Source organism: Triturus cristatus, chromosome 6 (assembly GCF_964204655.1).
Source record: "Triturus cristatus chromosome 6, aTriCri1.1, whole genome shotgun sequence".
NCBI lineage: Eukaryota > Metazoa > Chordata > Amphibia > Caudata > Salamandridae > Triturus > Triturus cristatus.
In genome coordinates, this window is record NC_140589.1 from 928,413,502 (window position 1) to 928,431,801 (window position 18,300).

General features: G+C 46.7%; 1 protein-coding gene across 7 annotated transcripts in view; it reads right to left on the minus strand.

The window, feature by feature from the left end:
- MYB (MYB proto-oncogene, transcription factor) overlaps window positions 1-15,066 on the minus strand; it is a 41,306-nt gene extending 26,240 nt beyond the window's left edge. For 3 of the 7 annotated variants that reach the window (XM_085611606.1, XM_085611605.1, XM_085611603.1), the window contains exons 1-6: window positions 14,826-15,066; window positions 9,621-9,744; window positions 2,972-3,043; window positions 2,138-2,230; window positions 1,599-1,819; window positions 103-346 (exon numbers count right to left, since the gene is read on the minus strand). In XM_085611606.1, coding sequence (XP_085467732.1) covers window positions 103-346; window positions 1,599-1,819; window positions 2,138-2,230; window positions 2,972-3,043; window positions 9,621-9,744; window positions 14,826-14,848 — 777 coding nt within the window. In that variant the 5' untranslated portion in view covers window positions 14,849-15,066. The remainder of the gene's footprint in view (window positions 1-102; window positions 347-1,598; window positions 1,820-2,137; window positions 2,231-2,971; window positions 3,044-9,620; window positions 9,745-14,825) is intronic. The other 4 variants (XM_085611610.1, XM_085611607.1, XM_085611604.1 and 1 more) reach the window with 2 other exon arrangements.
- Window positions 15,067-18,300: the final 3,234 nt, after the last annotated feature.

Below are 18,300 nucleotides of genomic sequence, written 5' to 3' on the forward strand. Positions count from 1 at the left end.
AGGAGAACTCAGTTGCAACAGCAAAAACAAGGGGTGCAATTCAGGCAAACAATTCGGTGCTAATCCACAAGCCAACTAATATAAAAAAAACTGCAAACTTACGTTTTGTTGCTCTGAGACATGGTAGTAGGAGTAGCTGCTGCAGCTGTTGTTGACTCGGGGGTGGGCGGCTACAGGGTGCGGTGCAGACACTGGAGTGTGGGCATAGCCCATCAAGTGATTGCTCTTTTGATAGTTTGTGGCTGCCGGGGCCTGGCTGGCTTTGGTGGACTCCTGTAGATAACCTTCTTGCTCCACTTTTCGACGCATGGTAGAATTCCAGTGGTTTTTGATAGCATTATCAGTCCTGTGCAGGATCATTAAACAGAAAAACAAACATTAGTTTGCAGTCTCATAAGCCAAAACCTCCGATGAACTTGAACGTATATCTATAGACCTTACAACAAAGAAGACTTCCCACAGCCTTGTTTATGGGATTATAACATGTTTTGCAAGCTAAACGCAGCTGCCAAACCTCAATTCTATGATTAATTATCAACAAACAACAGAGAGGGTGCACAATCCACCACCAATATGCTTTCACCGCTCTTCTCTAGAAACTACCCAAGAGGGGTGGAAGGGAGGAAAGTTTAATTCCCACCATAACTTGGCTTGCCTGCTGACACTGGCGACAAGGGCAACTAGTACATATTTTCTTGCCCCTTGTACACCTGCCCATTAGGTGCTTAGCTGTCATGGCTACCTCATTTTACAAAGGTGGAAGAAATGCCGCGTCATGAGCAAAACTATCTACCCCCTAAAACTTCTTGAAAGCTGTGTTCACTGCATCATCAATCGCAATGTGAGCAAATTGCGATGATCTTTCTTGCTCGACGCAAGCCAGTCCATTGGGCTCTAAATGCAGAGGTAACATTTGACGTGTTATTTCATTTATTTTTGCCGATTCTCCTTTCCAGCGTGGAACTAATTCAACAAACAATAGTTGAGAGAAATATACAACATGTTCGCCACAATCAACGGGGTATCTAATGAGAAAGCAGGCATTGACTGTGCGAGTAGAAATTGGGAAACAATCAAGAGACCTGTAGTAAGGCACATAGGAGATTTCTAATTTAAGACATCAGGCAGTACATAGCATCACGGGCGGAGTACTTTGAAAGGGATTACACTGTCACCTTTAACCTCAATGTAAAAGATCATATGGCATTAAAGGTTAGACACAGAAAATATATCCTAAGCTATACCAACTACAGACCTTCTACCGACTAATTCATTTACACATTATTGGAGTGATTCAAAAACTCTTCAACTGAGATATAGGAAAACCCTTGTGATTTCCAATGGTAGTCAAAACTAAAATAAAATAGAAGAAAACACAAAAACGTACACATAAACTAAAAGCTCCTTTTGGTGACTGTATTGTGCTAAAAAGGGGAACCTGTATCTAAAGACACTTTAGATCTGCTACTTTTACATAAAATATAATGGGATACTTATATCTAAGCAGGCTTCAAAATGGATTTCATCCTCAGATATTAGAGCAGGTGCCTTTGCGCTAATTTCAGTATCTGTCTGTTTTGCACTGGTATACACTTTACCTCCCAGGTAGCAACTTTGCAATTTCAGCCCATCTGTTTCCGAGTCGCTTGTGTGCCTGGTATATAATGCGATCTTCCTCTTCGGTCCAGGAGGTCTTCTTCACTTCGGGGTTGAGGTGGTTGTGCCATCGCTCCCTACACTGCTTCCCGATCCTTCCTTTCAGGTGCTTGGCAATGACAGACCACCGCTTCGGCCCATACTTCTGCACCAGTTCAATCACCTTCAAACAAAGGCAGGAAAGCGTGTCAAGTAGCAGAAATGTCACTCAGCACCCTGCCGCAAGTGCAAACGCTGTGACAGAAACATAGCATACAGCAGTCTTTTTGGGAAACTACTGATTGTTTTGAGTGTTTTTTCAAACCTTATGTCTGCAACATCTTGTAGGGTCAAAGCCCTCTATCACCCATTTATAATCCAAACACTTCCATAACGCATTCAAGTACTTCCAGACCCCACTGTTAGCGCTTTCTTGGGTACAATGTGATATTTCTATTTTCCACCCCTGCTTTGGGGCCTGAACCCTTTGATAGACCCTTACCCGCTGATCTTCTTCTTTGGTCCATGGCCCTTTGATCAACTCAGGGTTCAGTACCTTCTGCCATCGGTGTTGGCACTGGACATCGGTCCGGTTCTAATTGTATTAGGGAGAAAAGCATGCAGGAATTCATTGCCTCATACTGATAATGTGCCTTTGAGATAATCTACAACTTCACAACCTATGCTGGTCTAAACACACACAAGCAGGGAGGCTGCTATGTTACCTCTCCACAGAAACCCCACAAGCAAAACCCTTACAATAAGAAGTTGCAGACTCACCTACAGTTGGCAGACGTGGTACCCAGGGAGACATGGGACTGTCTGCACAACAGTGCCCATGCAAAATTTAATTTTCTTACAAATGAGTGAAATGAGCTGCCATTTGTGGCTGGAAATCTTTATTCTGCCAATCAATGGACTATCTGAATAGCAACAAATACCAAAGGTCTGCCATCCCTTTTATGACCTCCTCCTTTATCCACTCCCCTTCAGATCACCCACCGACCCAAATATGCAGTTTCTGTTACACAACACAGAGAGCACAAACCATATACATAATAAACAAGTAGAAGACATTCAACAAAAAAGCAGGCTTCTAAATAAGTTCCCCAGGTCACATAAAAGCAAAGCCTGTTTGTTCAGTAGAAGCAAAGAAAACTGATGCAGCCCATAAATCACCGCACCTCCCAACCCTTAACTCCTCAGCAAAGATGGTGGGGGAATAGGGTCAGTGCCGTGCACCGCCAATCCTACCAATGCGGCAAAAAAGTGGCGCAAACATGTCATAGCTACCATGAAACGCAACACACAGATATACACAATCATCTCCACTTACAGTAAGGAAACTGGCAATAACTTTCCAGTCTTCGGGGCCATTCTGCTCCACTAGTTTCTTTAGCTTCTCATCCTGAGACGTGGAAAGAAAACCCTATTACTCTGCCAGTCATTCTTTACTTTTGATGCATCTTTCACTGTCCGGGAAGGCTTTGCAGCCAATCCCATCCCACCATCTCAGCTGACTCGTTAGGAGCGGTTTGGTGAGGCTGCCACTTAAGCCTGCACATTAATTAATTTGTATTTAAAATAAAGGCACACTTGGAAGGCTCTGGGGATCTTAATGCAGAAATCTGTGGTTTAAGTTAATGTATGACGAAACAAAAAATCCATAGATTTTTAGGGTCTGCTTTTAATTATTATACACCGTGGTGATCTATTTCATTAGCTTTATGCTTAAATATAGATTCCACTTCAGATTTATTTGGTCCTTCCTATTACATTTTGCAATGCACTTTTTGTTGTTTTGGTTTGAAATCATATATTGAGCTTTGAAAACAATATTTGCAAACGCTGGTAGCACTCAGAGGTGACCCCCTAGATCCCACCCCCATCCCTACAACAACCGTGGCTTCGTAATTTCCATAGCAAAATCTTGGGCTCTCGGTAAAATTGCCATTATTTCTTTACAAATGTGGGTCGTGTGTACAGCCAATGCCAAACAATTGTATTTTTTTTTTACTAATATGGTTTTACAAGAAAATAAATACTCTGAAAAGTGCTCATGCCTGAAACGGCCCCAAAGCTGCACATTAAACTCCACTGACAGGTCTGATACACTTGTATATGCATTATTTGGCATGGGAGCATGATGACCTGAGAACACTTTATTGGTTCTAGTTTTAAAATATACGCACCAAAACATCTCACAAAGGATGGAAACGGATTCTCTCCCTGGAAAAGAACACGTCACCTTACAAAATTACCCTGTACCTTATGCATTACTCGATGTTTGACTTGTCCAACCAAAAAAGTGGATTACTTTGGTGTCAGTGCAGGAAGAACATATTGAAAACAAACATGATGGCTCATTTAAGCACATTTTTGGGGGAAGGCTGCAGAAATGATTGAGGTTGCAATGTAACGAATGTGTGCCCCCACCCAACCCATTCACACAGGATACCAAATACCCAATCCATTCATCCAGGATATCAGCAACCTCGGACTTACACAGCCCTGCCAACAGGGCACCACCAAGGCCACTCAGTCACCCAAGACACCACCCGCCACTGAAGACACAGAGCAGTCCATCCAGTCACCCAAAAGGCCGCCCATCAAGCAAAGAGGCATAGGAAGCTACTCAGCTCGTCCAACCAAGTCACCATGGATAGCAAGTGACCCACAACACAACCAGTCTGCAGTCCCAAGAGGCTGTAAGAATGGTGAACACTACACTCTCCAAAGCAATGTTCAAGTGTTCAGAACCTGTGCATAAAGCACAGCTTTCACCCATGAGCTGGATGGGGCTTTATAATCTTCATCTTCAAGAAGATTTGCTCATTCAGTGTTCTCTCAGAGATACGCCTGAAACTGGCATGTAAAGGATGTGGATGGATTTGTTATTGAAAGCCCGAGGGCAATAGACATCCCTGTGCCGATAGCGATCCGCATATCAAAAGGTGATAGAAAGTGTAAATGCTTTTCAGAGGTGACAAAACAAGACTATGCTCCACAGAAGACAAATGATGACTTTCAGAGTTTCAAGCTCCTATCAAGGTGTACGTCAGTTGAAAACAACGAAATGTTGACTGGCTTAGTCTGCCCCAACCACAACATTTTTAAGCACTTACCCGGATCCACAAAAATGTCCATGAAGTAATAATAATAATAAAACTTAAAGGACACGTGCCGCTAACCCTTCCATTTTGACTGAATAGAGAGCCACACTGGAAGCCAGTGCAAACAGCAGGGCACAGATATATCAGCGAGGTAATGCATCTGCCGCAAGACATACAAGCGTAAATTGCAGGTGATAGGATTGTTTCTCAAATCAATAAATCAACCTTTCGTCCATCCACTGTCATGAAACAATGACTGATTTGGGAAAATGTTGTAAGCATCACAATGCCACCTACACGACAACATGAACTACAGGTAGTCAGTGCAGGTGCCTCAAAAAAGAAGTGATATGGACTACAGGCAGCCAAGTCAAGGGCCTCAAAAAGATGTGATATGGACTACAGGCAGCCAAGTCAGGGGCCTCAAAAAAGAAGTGATATGGACTGCAGGAAGCCAAGTCTAGGGCCTCAAAAAAGAAGTGATATGGACTACAGGCAGACAAGTCAAGGGCCTCAAAAAGAAGTGATATGGACTACAGGCAGCCAAGTCAAGGGCCTCAAAAAAGAAGTGATATGGACTACAGGCAGACAAGTCAAGGGCCTCAAAAAGAAGTGATATGGACTACAGGCAGACAAGTCAAGGGCCTCAAAAAGAAGTGATACGGACTACAGGTAGCCAAGTCTAGGGCCTCAAAAAAGAAGTGATATGGACTACAGGCAGACAAGTCAAGGGCCTCAAAAAGAAGTGATATGGATTGCAGGCAGCCAAGTCAAGGGCCTCAAAAAGAAGTGATATGGACTACAGGTAGCCAAGTCAAGGGCCTCAAAAAAGAAGTGATATGGACTACAGGCAGCCAAGTCAAGGGCCTCAAAAAGAAGTGATATGGACTACAGGCAGACAAGTCAAGGGCCTCAAAAAGAAGTGATATGGATTGCAGGCAGCCAAGTCAAGGGCCTCAAAAAGAAGTGATATGGACTACAGGCAGCCAAGTCAAGGGCCTCAAAAACAGAAGTGATATGGACTGCAGGCAGCCAAGTCAGGGGCCTAAAAAAAGTGATATAGACTATAGGCAGCCTAGTCAAGTGCCTCAAACATTCAGTGATATGGACTACAGGCAGCCAGGTCAAGGGCCTAAAAAAAGCAGTAATATGGACTACAGACAGCCACGTCAAGGGCCTAAAAACAGCAGCGATATGGACTACAAGCAGCCAGGTCAAGGGCCTAAAAACAGCAGTGATATGTACTATAGACAGCCAATACAAGGTTCTAAAGGAAGCAGTGAAATGAATTGCAGGTAGTCAGCAATAGTGTCTCAAAGGAGCAGTGACTGGCTCTTTCCATATGACTTGAGGTATTGCTACATTCCGTTCAGTAGGCCGAAACAGTGTCTAGACTACTACTGTACTGTAGGTGTGTGGAGAGAAGAGCGCTGGCAACTGTAACTCAAGGTAGGGGGACAGAAAAAGGAAGAACCTTCCTAGAAGACTTCAGATGCAAAATGTAGAAGCTACCCTCTGGAAGAAATGGAGACATGCTTTTATCAAAGAACACCACGGCTTCAAACAAATAGCTCACGTTTAGGGCTAGGACCCATGGACAAGGAACACAGAGGGGGAATAAGTGCAATTGAGCTGCATTTCCTTCTTGTAAACCAAATGTTTACTGAAACTTTCCCAAAGGTAAAACATCTCATATGCCAAGGTGATCAAATGTATTACTGCCAACCATGACCCCATCCTGCCCAAAACATAACAAAGAAAGATACGCAATACCACCAAAACTACTACAATCGGAACAACAAATCAGCAAAGCAGAGATTGAAACAACTCTTCCAAAATCTAAAATCAGGATTAGCGTGGGTGGGTAAATCCTTTTACGGTGGAAGAACAGCAGGGTCAAGGACTGACAGGCATGAAGTGGCTGCGGGTCAACCTCAAAAGAGGTAGCCTAACCCATCCAAGTTTGGTGGAGAATGTCCACAGCTACCTCTGGGTAACCCACTAACTTATTCCCGAAGACAATTTTATGGGCCTATGTCCCCCCCAAAGGAGTGCCCTTCCTCCCCTATGTCCACCGTAGTTGTATGGCCCTCTCTGACACTGGGCCCATGCTTATCCGTGGAGCTCCACAGAAGAGGAGTGCCTTGATGCCCAAGTACAATGTTAAGGCGCCAATCGGGACTTGGGCAACTTGGTTGTGTTGGTTCCCGAAGCCAATGGATGGGCGGGGGTCGTGCGCATTGTGACGCGGCCAACACCCACCCCGCTTCTCGCCCTGATTGGGCGGCACGAGGGGGCAAGTCCGAAGCCGGACACGAACGGTTTCTTCCGGGGTTTAAAAGGGGCTGTGGAGCGGTCTTTTCCTTCATCGCTCCACAGCTGTTCCTCTACACAAGGCAGTCTACGCAACTGAGTTTCCCTATTTTTTCTTCATTTTCTTACAGGTACAGCACGGGAACATCAGCAAACACTGCATACTCACCGGCTCCGCATTATAGGTGTTGCGGTGGTGGCTCCAGCTGCAGACTGCGGCACACGCTGAGCTGCATACAGATTTACGGTAAGGGAGGAGGTGGTGTGTTTCCTGATCTCCCCCAAGGGATGCTTATTGTGCTAGGACGCTTATTGCTGCCGGTAGAGCAGGGGAGTTGTTTTTAAAACCATAGGACAGCATTGAATGGATTATGGAGTCCCAAGGAGTGGGGGAGCTGATTTGTTTTCATTGAGGCTGTGTAGAGCTTACTGGAAAATAGTGCTTTAACGAGTTGTGCAAGGGGCTTTAATAGTTTTGGTGCTAAGTATTGCGGCCTGTGGTTTGTTGTGATGTGGATTGCTTAGCATAAATAGTAGAAGTTTTATTCGGTGTCTGTATTTTGCATGTCAGTGGCAGCACGATTGCTACATGATGGGGAAAAGCGCTTGCGAATGGTGGAGTTCATGGAGGCCATGATGCAGAGGATGGATGATATGGGACAGTCCTTAGCGGATATACAGAGCAGGGTGGAAGGGCAGAAAGGGACTGAGGAGAGGCCCAGACGGGCTGGGGTAGCACCTTGAGTGGCATTCACTGCGGTGCCAATGAGGTCTAGAGCCAAGCGAGTGGGGGCCTGTTGCCCCGAGGTCACTGGACACTAAGCCCACGAGGCCTTCCGCTCCAGTGGTGGAGGTCCCAGCTGCTGGGGGAGTGGGGCAGTACCAGCAGTTGTTTCACCAGGAGGTACGGGGCAGTCAACCAGTTCCGGTGGTGCCAGCAACCACACCTGCCCCGAGTCAGGTGATACCGGTTGTATGTGAGGGCCTATCTGGTGGGGTCCCTGGGCACCTAGATTTGGTAGCCAGTTTGGTAGCAGTACTTCCCCGGTTAGCTATGGCAGGAACCTGGACCCCGGCAGTCGGCTGTGGGGCTTTGTTCGACGAGGGGATGCGTTAAAAAAGGCCAGGAGGCTGGTGGCACAGGTTGAATGGTCTAAACCAGAGGGAGTGCAGAATGTGCTAGCAGGGGCAGCAGCGGCTAGTGGAATATCTTCCAACAAGAACAAACAAGAACCTCCGAAAACAAGTACGACATCAGAGGATGACAAGGCCAAGAAGCAGGAGGCTACAGCAACAGGTATGGTGCAAGTGTTATCAAGTTTAGGTTTGGGCAAATTGCGATCCTCCTGGGAATGGCTGGGTAGGCATATTTCACAGGAGGTGAGAGACAAAATGTGGAAAGGGAAGTATGTAAATAGGTTTCCTTTGTTACTTGATAACGCGGATAAGGAGGAGGCGAAAAAGAATAAAGAGAGTGTGTGCATCCCAAGGAATGGACCAGTTGGTCTCTCGAAAAACATTGAGGAAACTGGTTAACTGGATAAAAGGTTTCTCTAATTCCAAGGCAATAATGGCTGAAGGGCTCTCTGGTTTAGGCGTACAGATGGCATGCTACCAAAATAGGATAGCTTGTGCGCATGATGAATACGGCGAGTGGGATGGAAAGAGAATGATAAGGAATTCAGGAGGGAAAACAACTGCACTGCATTTCACTCTGCTAAACCAAATGTTTACTGGGCAAAAAATCACAAAGGATAACGTGTGAGACTGAAATGGAATATCAGGATAATCGAATGAGTGGTTCTGAAATCATATATTAGTAGACTGAAATGATAGGGTAGTACCCTAGTCAGAAAAATTCCAGATCAGCAATGTATATCTGCATTTCATTATAAGCCAGATCATACAGTATTGTTTTACTAGATAGGAGAAAATATTCTGTTTGTTGAGGATTATCCACTCAACGGCTAAATGTTGACTATTGGAAGAGAGTTCCAACCTCTACAATAAAGGACATTGTTTGTATTGGCTGTCAATGAGAAAACCCTCCTCTCCTTAATTTACTACTCGTGCGGGGTCGCTCTCAGACAAGGACCCAGAAACTCCATTATAAAAATGTTTATATGCAACCAAAGGGCCAATCGGAGCGAGCATAAGTGCCACTTGCCTTCTACATTTCTTCTGTGAACCTTAGATTGGACAAGCGGTGACTAGAGTCTGGCAGATGCCCTGTGCATAGGAAAGCAAGCAGAGGCCACGAGTGTTGACTCCAGTAGGAAACAAGGCTCCTCCCTTCTCACTTAGCAACCACTCTCAAACAACAAAGGGCCAGAATTGGATAATCAAACAGTGGAGTGCCTCCAAACACCAAGTCCTCCCGCGGACACCCTCGCAGCACACTACTGTGTGAAGAGTGTCCTGAGGGGTTGTCAAGGCTCAGATGCGCTGTCTGAGGCATATAGCAGATCAAGGGCTTAGATAATCCCTTCAAATGGCGGATCCTGGGGTAAACACACACGCCGTTTGTTTGCCATTCTCCAGTTCCTCGGCAGCGTTTACCTCTTCGCGAGTCCATCGCGTCTTCCCCAAGTGGCGTTTCCCGCCTTTACAGAGCACGCCGTCGTAGTCGTGGTCATGGTCGTACATGTCAATTTCCTCTTCGTCTTCATCGCTGCTATATATACTGAGGGAAAACAAAAAACAAAAACAGACTGGAGTGAGCACTGGGAGTTCACGCCACCCCATATACCCCCCGCAGGAGTATCAGTAAATCATACACAGCGATCTTTACAAAAGGCAGAATCTGAAAAACTGGCACAGCAAGATTTTGCTCTGCATTCTGGTGTCCTAAGATTTCGAACAGGTTCTACTGTTTTCGGTATCCACAGATACGAGTGAAGGGCTGGCCGGTTTACCGGCGCGGTGCAAGTTCAGGCCTGCTCTGGCTGTGAAAGCAGTGACAGATTACACTTGGCAGCCATCGAACAGGTGAGGTTTTAAAGCATGTTGCTTCCAGAGAGGTGAAATCATGCTGGGGTTCAATTAACGTGCATATGCCAGTGTCTTTGACCCCCAAACTAATGCAGTCACATTTTCTACACGAACCCCAAACGCGGGCCTTGTCACTGCCCACTTGGGCACCATTGTCTTTTTAGAAGATAAGAATGCCTTTACTCTTAAGAAAGGTGGGAGAAGTGTTGGCGGAAGTCTTACTTTTTAAAAAACTTTTTTCGACAAACAGCAGGACATTGTTATATCATGAAAATCGAGCATCAAGGTGAATGGTCTAATTAATATACAATAACATTTATCTTGATGAAAGTTACAAACAGAAATATTAGTACTATTTTTAATACTGCCTACCAAGATACGGCGTATGGGGCCAGCGTTGTTGAGAACTTGTGGACAACACAAACTTGGGACACTAGTCCTTGTACAGAACGAATTTAAATCCAGGCCACTGAGCAGATCACGCTGTTTTGGAAATATACAGAACACCAAACACACCCACGCGCACTTCACGGCCAGGTAAAGACAAAGGCAGGCCTGCAGTGTACGGTTCCCACAGTAACCCGCTGAGTGAGAAACCCATCTCAGTGCCGCGACTAACATCTTAAAATCAGACTTCGCGCTGCGCTGACCCACCGCGCCCTGTGCAGGAGCAAAACCTCCCACGCGTGTCCTGTATGACACAAGGGGAATTCACCACAGTTCGCCTAGTTCACAATTTCTTCACACAATTAGTTAATCTTGGCTCTTAAGCACCTAGAACTTAAACATGGCATTTTTGCAACTAATCACATAGAGGCCAATTCACAAAGGCATTTCTGAGTATATAATGTAGTACACAGTGGTGTAATGCTAAATGATGGGGCATATCCTGTGAAGGCAAAGAGGGCCCCCAATAGCTCAAAAGTATTCATATGCCTTGGGTGGAAAGGGGACAACTGAAGGGTGGAGTCCCTCCTTTACTGTAGGGGCTTGTGTTAAGACCCTTGTACTGAATACAGGTGTACTACTTCGGGGACTCACAAATACCTTTGTGAATCAGCCCCACGGCTCTGTTAAAGTACCCTACCAAGAGGCAATAGGCAGCCTCACCCAGGCTGCGTTCTGACACAAACTGCAAATATCAGCTGGGCATTTGCTGGCAAGTACCCCCAAGTGAACATAGCATGGCTATGTTACAGAACAATAATATTACAACTCCTTCATGTTTGGTGGCTCACTGGGGAGACAGCACATCACTGGAAGAGGGATGCAGCGGGTGTCCTGGAGAGCAATGGTTATTTCTGTTTTAGGCCCAGACCAAACTCTTAAGTTTGTGAGGGTTGACCCGGGGATCCACGGCTCATGCTTTCAGAAACCTGCCAGGGAACAGGATGACTACCACAGCGGTGAGGTGCAGATGTGTCACTCGGCAGGGCGCTGATGAAAAGTGAAACTTCAAACTGATCAATGCATTTAAAAAAATAAAAACTTGCTGATTTGGCAACTTTTTTTTTCACATGTTCTTCATTTAGCCTAGGCGGTTAGGAAATGGCGAGGCCCGTGTTTGGTTTGCTGTTGTTATAAATATGTAACTAGGCAATTTAGAGCTCACTTTTAATCGGTCAACATCGGAGATTTGGTAAAAGGGTCTTAGAAACATTGTCAGCCTCATCTATACAACACAATACCGCCGCGTGCTCTAGAGCTCTCAAGCGCAATACATTTCGAAGTGTTATCGTTAGCAGAAGCAAAGATTGTTATGCAACACTATACAGAGTGGCTTATGGTCGGTGGTACATTGCTACACCATCTCAAACACAGCAGGCACGACTGCCTGGGCTCCCGCTCGCGCCCCTTTTCTCCAGGACTGCATGTGTCCTCCCATTTGCACCCTGTCTATTTTTTCCCTGAAGGGCATTGGCTGACCGCTACCTGGTTACTGAGGCCCTAGTGAGGTTGAGACATATTTGGGGGAGTTTGAAGACAAAGCAGATTATGCTGTGCACGCCCAAACCTAGGTAGCCATAAAGCGCAGTTGGTAATGCTGAGTGTGAATGTGTTCTTTCACTGTGCTAGTTTCAATTGACGGGACTGTCCCCGTCTAGTCTGGTGAAAGCCAAAAACGGAATTATAGTCTATCTTCTCATCACACAGACTTTTCAGGCGAAAAAAATGTCAATGTTTGCTGAGGCCCTTCAAAATAGTTACCCAACTACACCAATGAGTGTCAACGAACAGTTTCGATACAAAATAATGCTGTCTAATGATCAATGTAGACAGCAAAAAAAAAATAAAAAAAAATGAATCCTGTGACAGCACGCTTGAGACCCAACCAGCACCAAACAATCTTTCTATCTCATCACCTCACCATGGGTTTAATATGGGTCCTGTGGTCCCAGATGTGAGTCGGGCATCCTCCGCTGGCAGCCTAAGGCCTTTGTGTATCTTTGAGGTGCCAAAATCTACCTGTACTACGCCACTGCACCTCAACTCTACACTTCCAAAACATCATGAGTTGGAACATGCTCACTTGAAGAGGGAAATGCTCTTCGGGGCAGTGAAAGAAAAGGTCACTGAAGGTCACTTCGTTGTACCTGTACCACGGGGGAAAATAGCGCTACCGCTTCCCTGAGTGTAACAATCCGACCATGTGCAAAAGGCAGGTGTATGTCCTCCCTCTGCCAGGGATGGGGTCAAGGGATCCCTATCACGTGTCACATAGGAAGAATGCATGCACCAGGTGTGAACACAGGATCTGGGTCAGGGGTTATTGGGTACACGCTTCAGACCACGCCCTGTTTTCCTCTCACGTGGGCAGGTGTATTGGAACCGATGGGAGCATCTCTCGGGGAAATTATGCAAAAAAGGCCACAACCTCACCATAAGTCAAAAATGTTCACGTTTCCTGCGGTGTTTTTTTACATCAAACATTTAAAGGAATGGCAGTGCTTATCTGGCTAGGAGGCGTCTTCTTCACCTTTTTCAGTGTCTGCAAACATCATTAATAAAGAGTAATTTAACAGAAGGACAGACAATATTAGCTATGCACTATCCTTTTCTGATGAACTGTCGACTCCCGTCTTCTTTGACAGCTTGAGAGACGTGTGTGGGGAGGGTAGGTCGGCCCCACGCCTAGGTTTTCGAAGGGCAGTACCTACTTTTAGGCAGAATGTTAACATTTCTACAACTTCGAAAAAGACTTTCAGGCATTCCCCAGAGAAAATGTTAATTTCTACCAGAACGGCAATGAAACAGCATTGAACAGTGAAAAGCCTGCCCAGCATGTGAACTCCGTCTCTACAAACAATTCAACTCTGCCGCTGCGCACCCCCGTGCCAGGGCGGGATGTGGTGCCCGCTGCAAATGACGGCAGGTGCAAGAAAAGCCCTAGAGTGGCTTCCGGGCATGGGGAGCGGGGGAGGGGGTCAGGTGCCGGCGCGTGCACCTGTCCGGGTTGAGGCGGCAGGTGCCATGTGCACCTTGGACGCCCAGAGCCATGCTGCAGAGGCGCAGGCGCACAGCTTCAACCCCCGTTAGAGAGTCCAGAGCCCGATGCATGCGTCCCAGTAGCTCTTTTGCTGTCCGGGTAACCCGACCGCTAATAATTATATTTTTCACGTCTCCTAAAGTGCCTCCTCTTTGAAATGCATTACCAAGAAAAGTTGGCACATGGTCCCTTTCCATGTTTCCTTCTACCCACACTGACAGCTCTCCGGGACTCGCAGAGGGGCCGCGGCACCCACTGCAGCTCCCGCGCACGCCCCCGCCACCTGCAGAACCTGCGCTCCTCCCGCAGCGCTGACAGACGCGACATGCTTAATGAATGGGGTCCCGGGCCGCGCGCCGCTTGGCGCCCTGAGCGCACACCGAGCCTAACCGCGCGCCTGCCATATGCCGGTGTAATCCCCTGCAAACACGCGCTCGCTCTGCACGCTTCCAGCAGGTATGCAGCCTCAGGTACTCCCCGGGCTTGCCCGCGCCGGCACTGCTGCTGAGACACGCAGGAGAGGAGATGGCGGTGTGCACGGGGGTGCCCTGCCCTCCTTCGGGGTCAACGAGTGCACACCGCGTGCACCGGGGCTGCCATGCCAGGGCACTGTGGCAACAGCTCCACAACAAGCTGCTCGTTACTTCAGCTGCCTCCGCTCCGTGCAAAGGAGGCATGCTTTCCGGAGCATTGCAGCACACGCGCAAATAAGCAAATGCACCTGTTCCACTGTCTTCCCTTTCCAATGATGTGCAACAAGCAATTTACACAGGAGTAGCACACGAAATAGAACAATCCAAGAACAAACCATAAAGCGTACAATCTTAAAAGCACAAAAACAGACAACACTTTAAAGTGCAATGGACATGAGAGCTGCCGCATATAAGACCACTATTCTGGAAGTACAGAAACTTAGAACATCACATACCTTAATTAAAGTACACTGGATAAACACTCATGCTAAACGTTCAGTACTAAATGTACAGACTTAAAATAAAACTTAAATACGCATGCACGTAAAATAAAAATAATACGCACGTATGCGGCACGGGTGTTTAGTTTAAATTCAATTGGCTAGACCAAGAAAACAAATCCCCAAAACTTTAAAGTGAACCACACTAGGAGTCCACTAGCGTCAAGTGCAGAGACTAGAAAATAAATGCGTAAACAAAACTGAAAGTTTTCATGTTGAAACAGCACGTAATCTTAAAAGTGTTGGAGCCCGAAAAGTTGCCAAGAGCAAGCCCGAGGCACGTGCTGCGTGAAGCAGGTTTGTGCGCGTGTACCTGTTCCTGGGTCGCCTTGCCATCCTGAGAGCGGTGCAGGGGGTGGAAGAAGGTGCTGCCTGCCTTCAGAGTAGCTGCTCCACCACCAGAATTAAAGTTTCTCATGAGGAGATGCAGCGGAGGAGAGGACCTTTGGAGGAGGGGGCTGGAGGAGGGAGGGGAGAGGGGCGGAGGGAACAGGTTGAGATGAAAGATTGAAAAAAAAGTCTGTAAACAGAGATTCCATCAAACAAAGAGCCCCTTGGACACACCCCCTCCCGCCAAATCTGGCGCCGCGGCGGGCTGCGCCTGCGCCCAGCCCTGCCCCGGGAGGAGGCCGGCTGGGGAGAGGCGCCCTTTCCAGCCAGATCCCCGCTCTGCTGCGCCGGGCGCGCCGGGGGGTGTGCAGGAGGGGCGCCGCAGGGCCAAAGAGAGAGAGAAAAAGAGCGTGAGGGGAGGATAGGGGCAGGACTTGAGATCATAGCAGCACAGCCGCTAGCGTGCACAGGAGGGCGGGTGGAAGGAAGGGCGCTGTGTCCGGGGCTGCCCCTACCATGTGGCTGCTAAAGAAGCACATGGGTGCCGCTCAGTGCGGGCCTGTGATGCAACCTGAGCGCCGTCATCTTTCTGAACCCGTTGATGTGCGGGATGTTTTAGCAAGATGTAAATAAAATAAAAAAACATTCGTTGCCGAATAAAAAGTCTTTATAAAATAGCTCAGTGAGTCCAGTGGCCCATGGTTCACTGAAGGATGCTTGGATAGAAATAAAATGCATTGCTGCGCACCTGCCAGTGTCACACACCCTACCCGAGGGAACGTTTCCAACTTCTACGCAATAGCTCTAGGAAACATTTTAGAGTGTCAATGCAGGAAGTCGACAATTGATTACTAGAAATGAGGTGTCCTTCCGAACCGAGTAAGTTCCTTTTTGAGATGTGTACTTTAACACATAGCCGCGTCGCCAGGTTACCATCCCCACGCTGGCCATCAGTCTGCCCTTTTAGCTTACGCCATGCGATTTAGATCCCTGAAAAATCCAGGCAGCACAATTGCACCCGAAAAAAAGTACTTGTGTACTGAGTCACACACCATCGTTGTGCATTATTCATGCACCCCTTGTTCTCTCGTGGCCTGCCTTTTTAGGAGAGTGCTGTTTGCGACTCCCTTTCTTCACATGTCTACCACACGCGTGACTCCTGAGCTGTCTCCGTGACTCCAGGGGATCCATTTCCTATGTTGTCGTGTCCTGGACGCAGCGGCAAATCTCCGCTATCTGAAAACGCCGGGGAGCTTGTATTTGCCTGGATGCTCTCGAGTATGTTTTACACAAGCAGTTTACCGCTCCAGCATTTCAGACGAGGGGCCACCCGAGATACACAGAGGGGGGTTTGTGGCAACAGCTCCACAATCGTCTGCATTGCAAAATATAATGTTTGACTTTTAAGTTAGGGTATATATATATATATATATATATATATATATAGATATGTAAAAAAAATGTGTGGGGGGTCCCAATCCCTGGGGACTGCCACCTCCCTGAGGCTTTGACAATAAACTGTGGGGGGACACGTGCCCCCCCCCGCAACCCCTGGTACCACCACCTCCCCTGCTCTGTTTTCCTTTTAAAAATGTGTGTGGGGAAGAGCCCCCCCCCACACGACCCGGGGACCACCACCTCCCCGGGGCATAAACTTATTACCAATGTGGGGGTCTGTAGCGGACCCCCGTGCCTCGGGGACCACTACCTCCCCGGGGCTTTAATAGTTGGGAGGGGGGCCGCAGGAATCACTGAGTGGGTATGTACTAACTGCTATTGGTGTGTCTAAGGTTTCGAACATGGTAGTCTGTATTTTATCACTTGGATGATGTCATCAGTGATGTCATTTGAGATGTCACTGACCATGTCGAGAATGATATAATATGTGACGTCATCAGCAGTGCATTGCGGGGGCGCGAGTTATAGTTATCTCTACTAACTATAACGGTCGAATTTCTCTGGTTTTGTACGAGGGAAATGTCCTACTAACTATAACGTCCCAGAAAGCTGTGGGTTTTTCAGTTAATATATATATAATATATATATATGTATATATATATATATATATATATATATATATAGGGCTTTAAGTGAATGAAAAAACTGGGGGATCTCATAAAGGGGCGTGGGCAATGTAATTAAGGGCGGGACTTAAAACACCTAAGCTAAACATCTGTCCTTAGCATAGTGAGCCGCCGACTCATATTTTGCGGTTTCTGTCATTGAATCCAGATATATACTACGACAAGTAACATTGCACCTACAACAAGGCAGGACTATTGGCTTTGTCAATGGTTGTTAGTTGCATAAGATAAATAAGCAGCAACTATGGCTTGTATATAATATTGAAAAAGCTTCCACTTACATCCCTGGTGACACCAAGACAACGTTGCTGCTTCTGAGTTTGAAAAAGAGAAGGGAAATCCCGAGAGAAAATGACTCTCTTTAAAGGATTTCCCTTCCCCTAGAACGCTCACCTGGCATGACGTCATGCCGTAACTTCTCCACTAGTGAGTCGTGAACATTGTGAGCACGGGCACATCAATGTGCCTGCTGTCACTGCAGTCTGGGGAAAAACGGACCGCCTCTGCCAGGGCACAGAGACCCGTTTCGAGGCCCCCTTTAAAAAACTACCTGTGCTAAGCACCGGTGAGACCTGGCCCACTTAAAGGCCTGTGTATATATTATATATATATATACACACACACACACACACACACACATACATTGTGCTTCAAATGTGCCGGTACTGTCCGGTATGGAGTACCAGCACTTTTTTATTTTGAGGGGGAGAATACCGGCGCTTCTCAAGAGTGACGTAATACTTTTAATTGGAGAGTATCGTCAATTCTCAGAAACAAGCAGGTACTATGGTATAGAGTACCTGCACTTCTATTTTTCCATTCCAAGCACTGTTTAAATAATACACTCAAAATCAACACAGGCAGGTTTCATTTTAAATGTAACTTTGTTTCCATTGTGTGTGACTCACTATTCAGTAACTCATTTCTTTATGGATATTTTCATCACATCAAATTCTCAGTAACATGGTCCAGCAATAGGTTTTCGATCTAGGGGCCAAAGTGAAGCACTACCAACAACTTAATGGGTTTAATGCACTGGCTGCATAGAATTTGGCTCACATGCAATGTAGAACTTTGCACATCGAGTTGGGAGGCAAATTCAGCTTTTATCCTTTTGTGGAAGGGGGAAAAGGACAAGTGCCCTCTCTTCCATGCTCTACATTGGGGATCCATCCAGTTTCCACCTGGATAGATGAGGACTCTACTGTTCAGATTTTGCCTGGGAGATGGTACCTGGTTCCTGGGCAACAACACCTATTACTGAAAGCACACTGCCAACTGATGTAACAAGACCTGTGTTATATACAACTGCAAACTGATGCAATATGGCCAGTGACATGTAGAACGACAAGGGATACAATGCAAATAGAGACC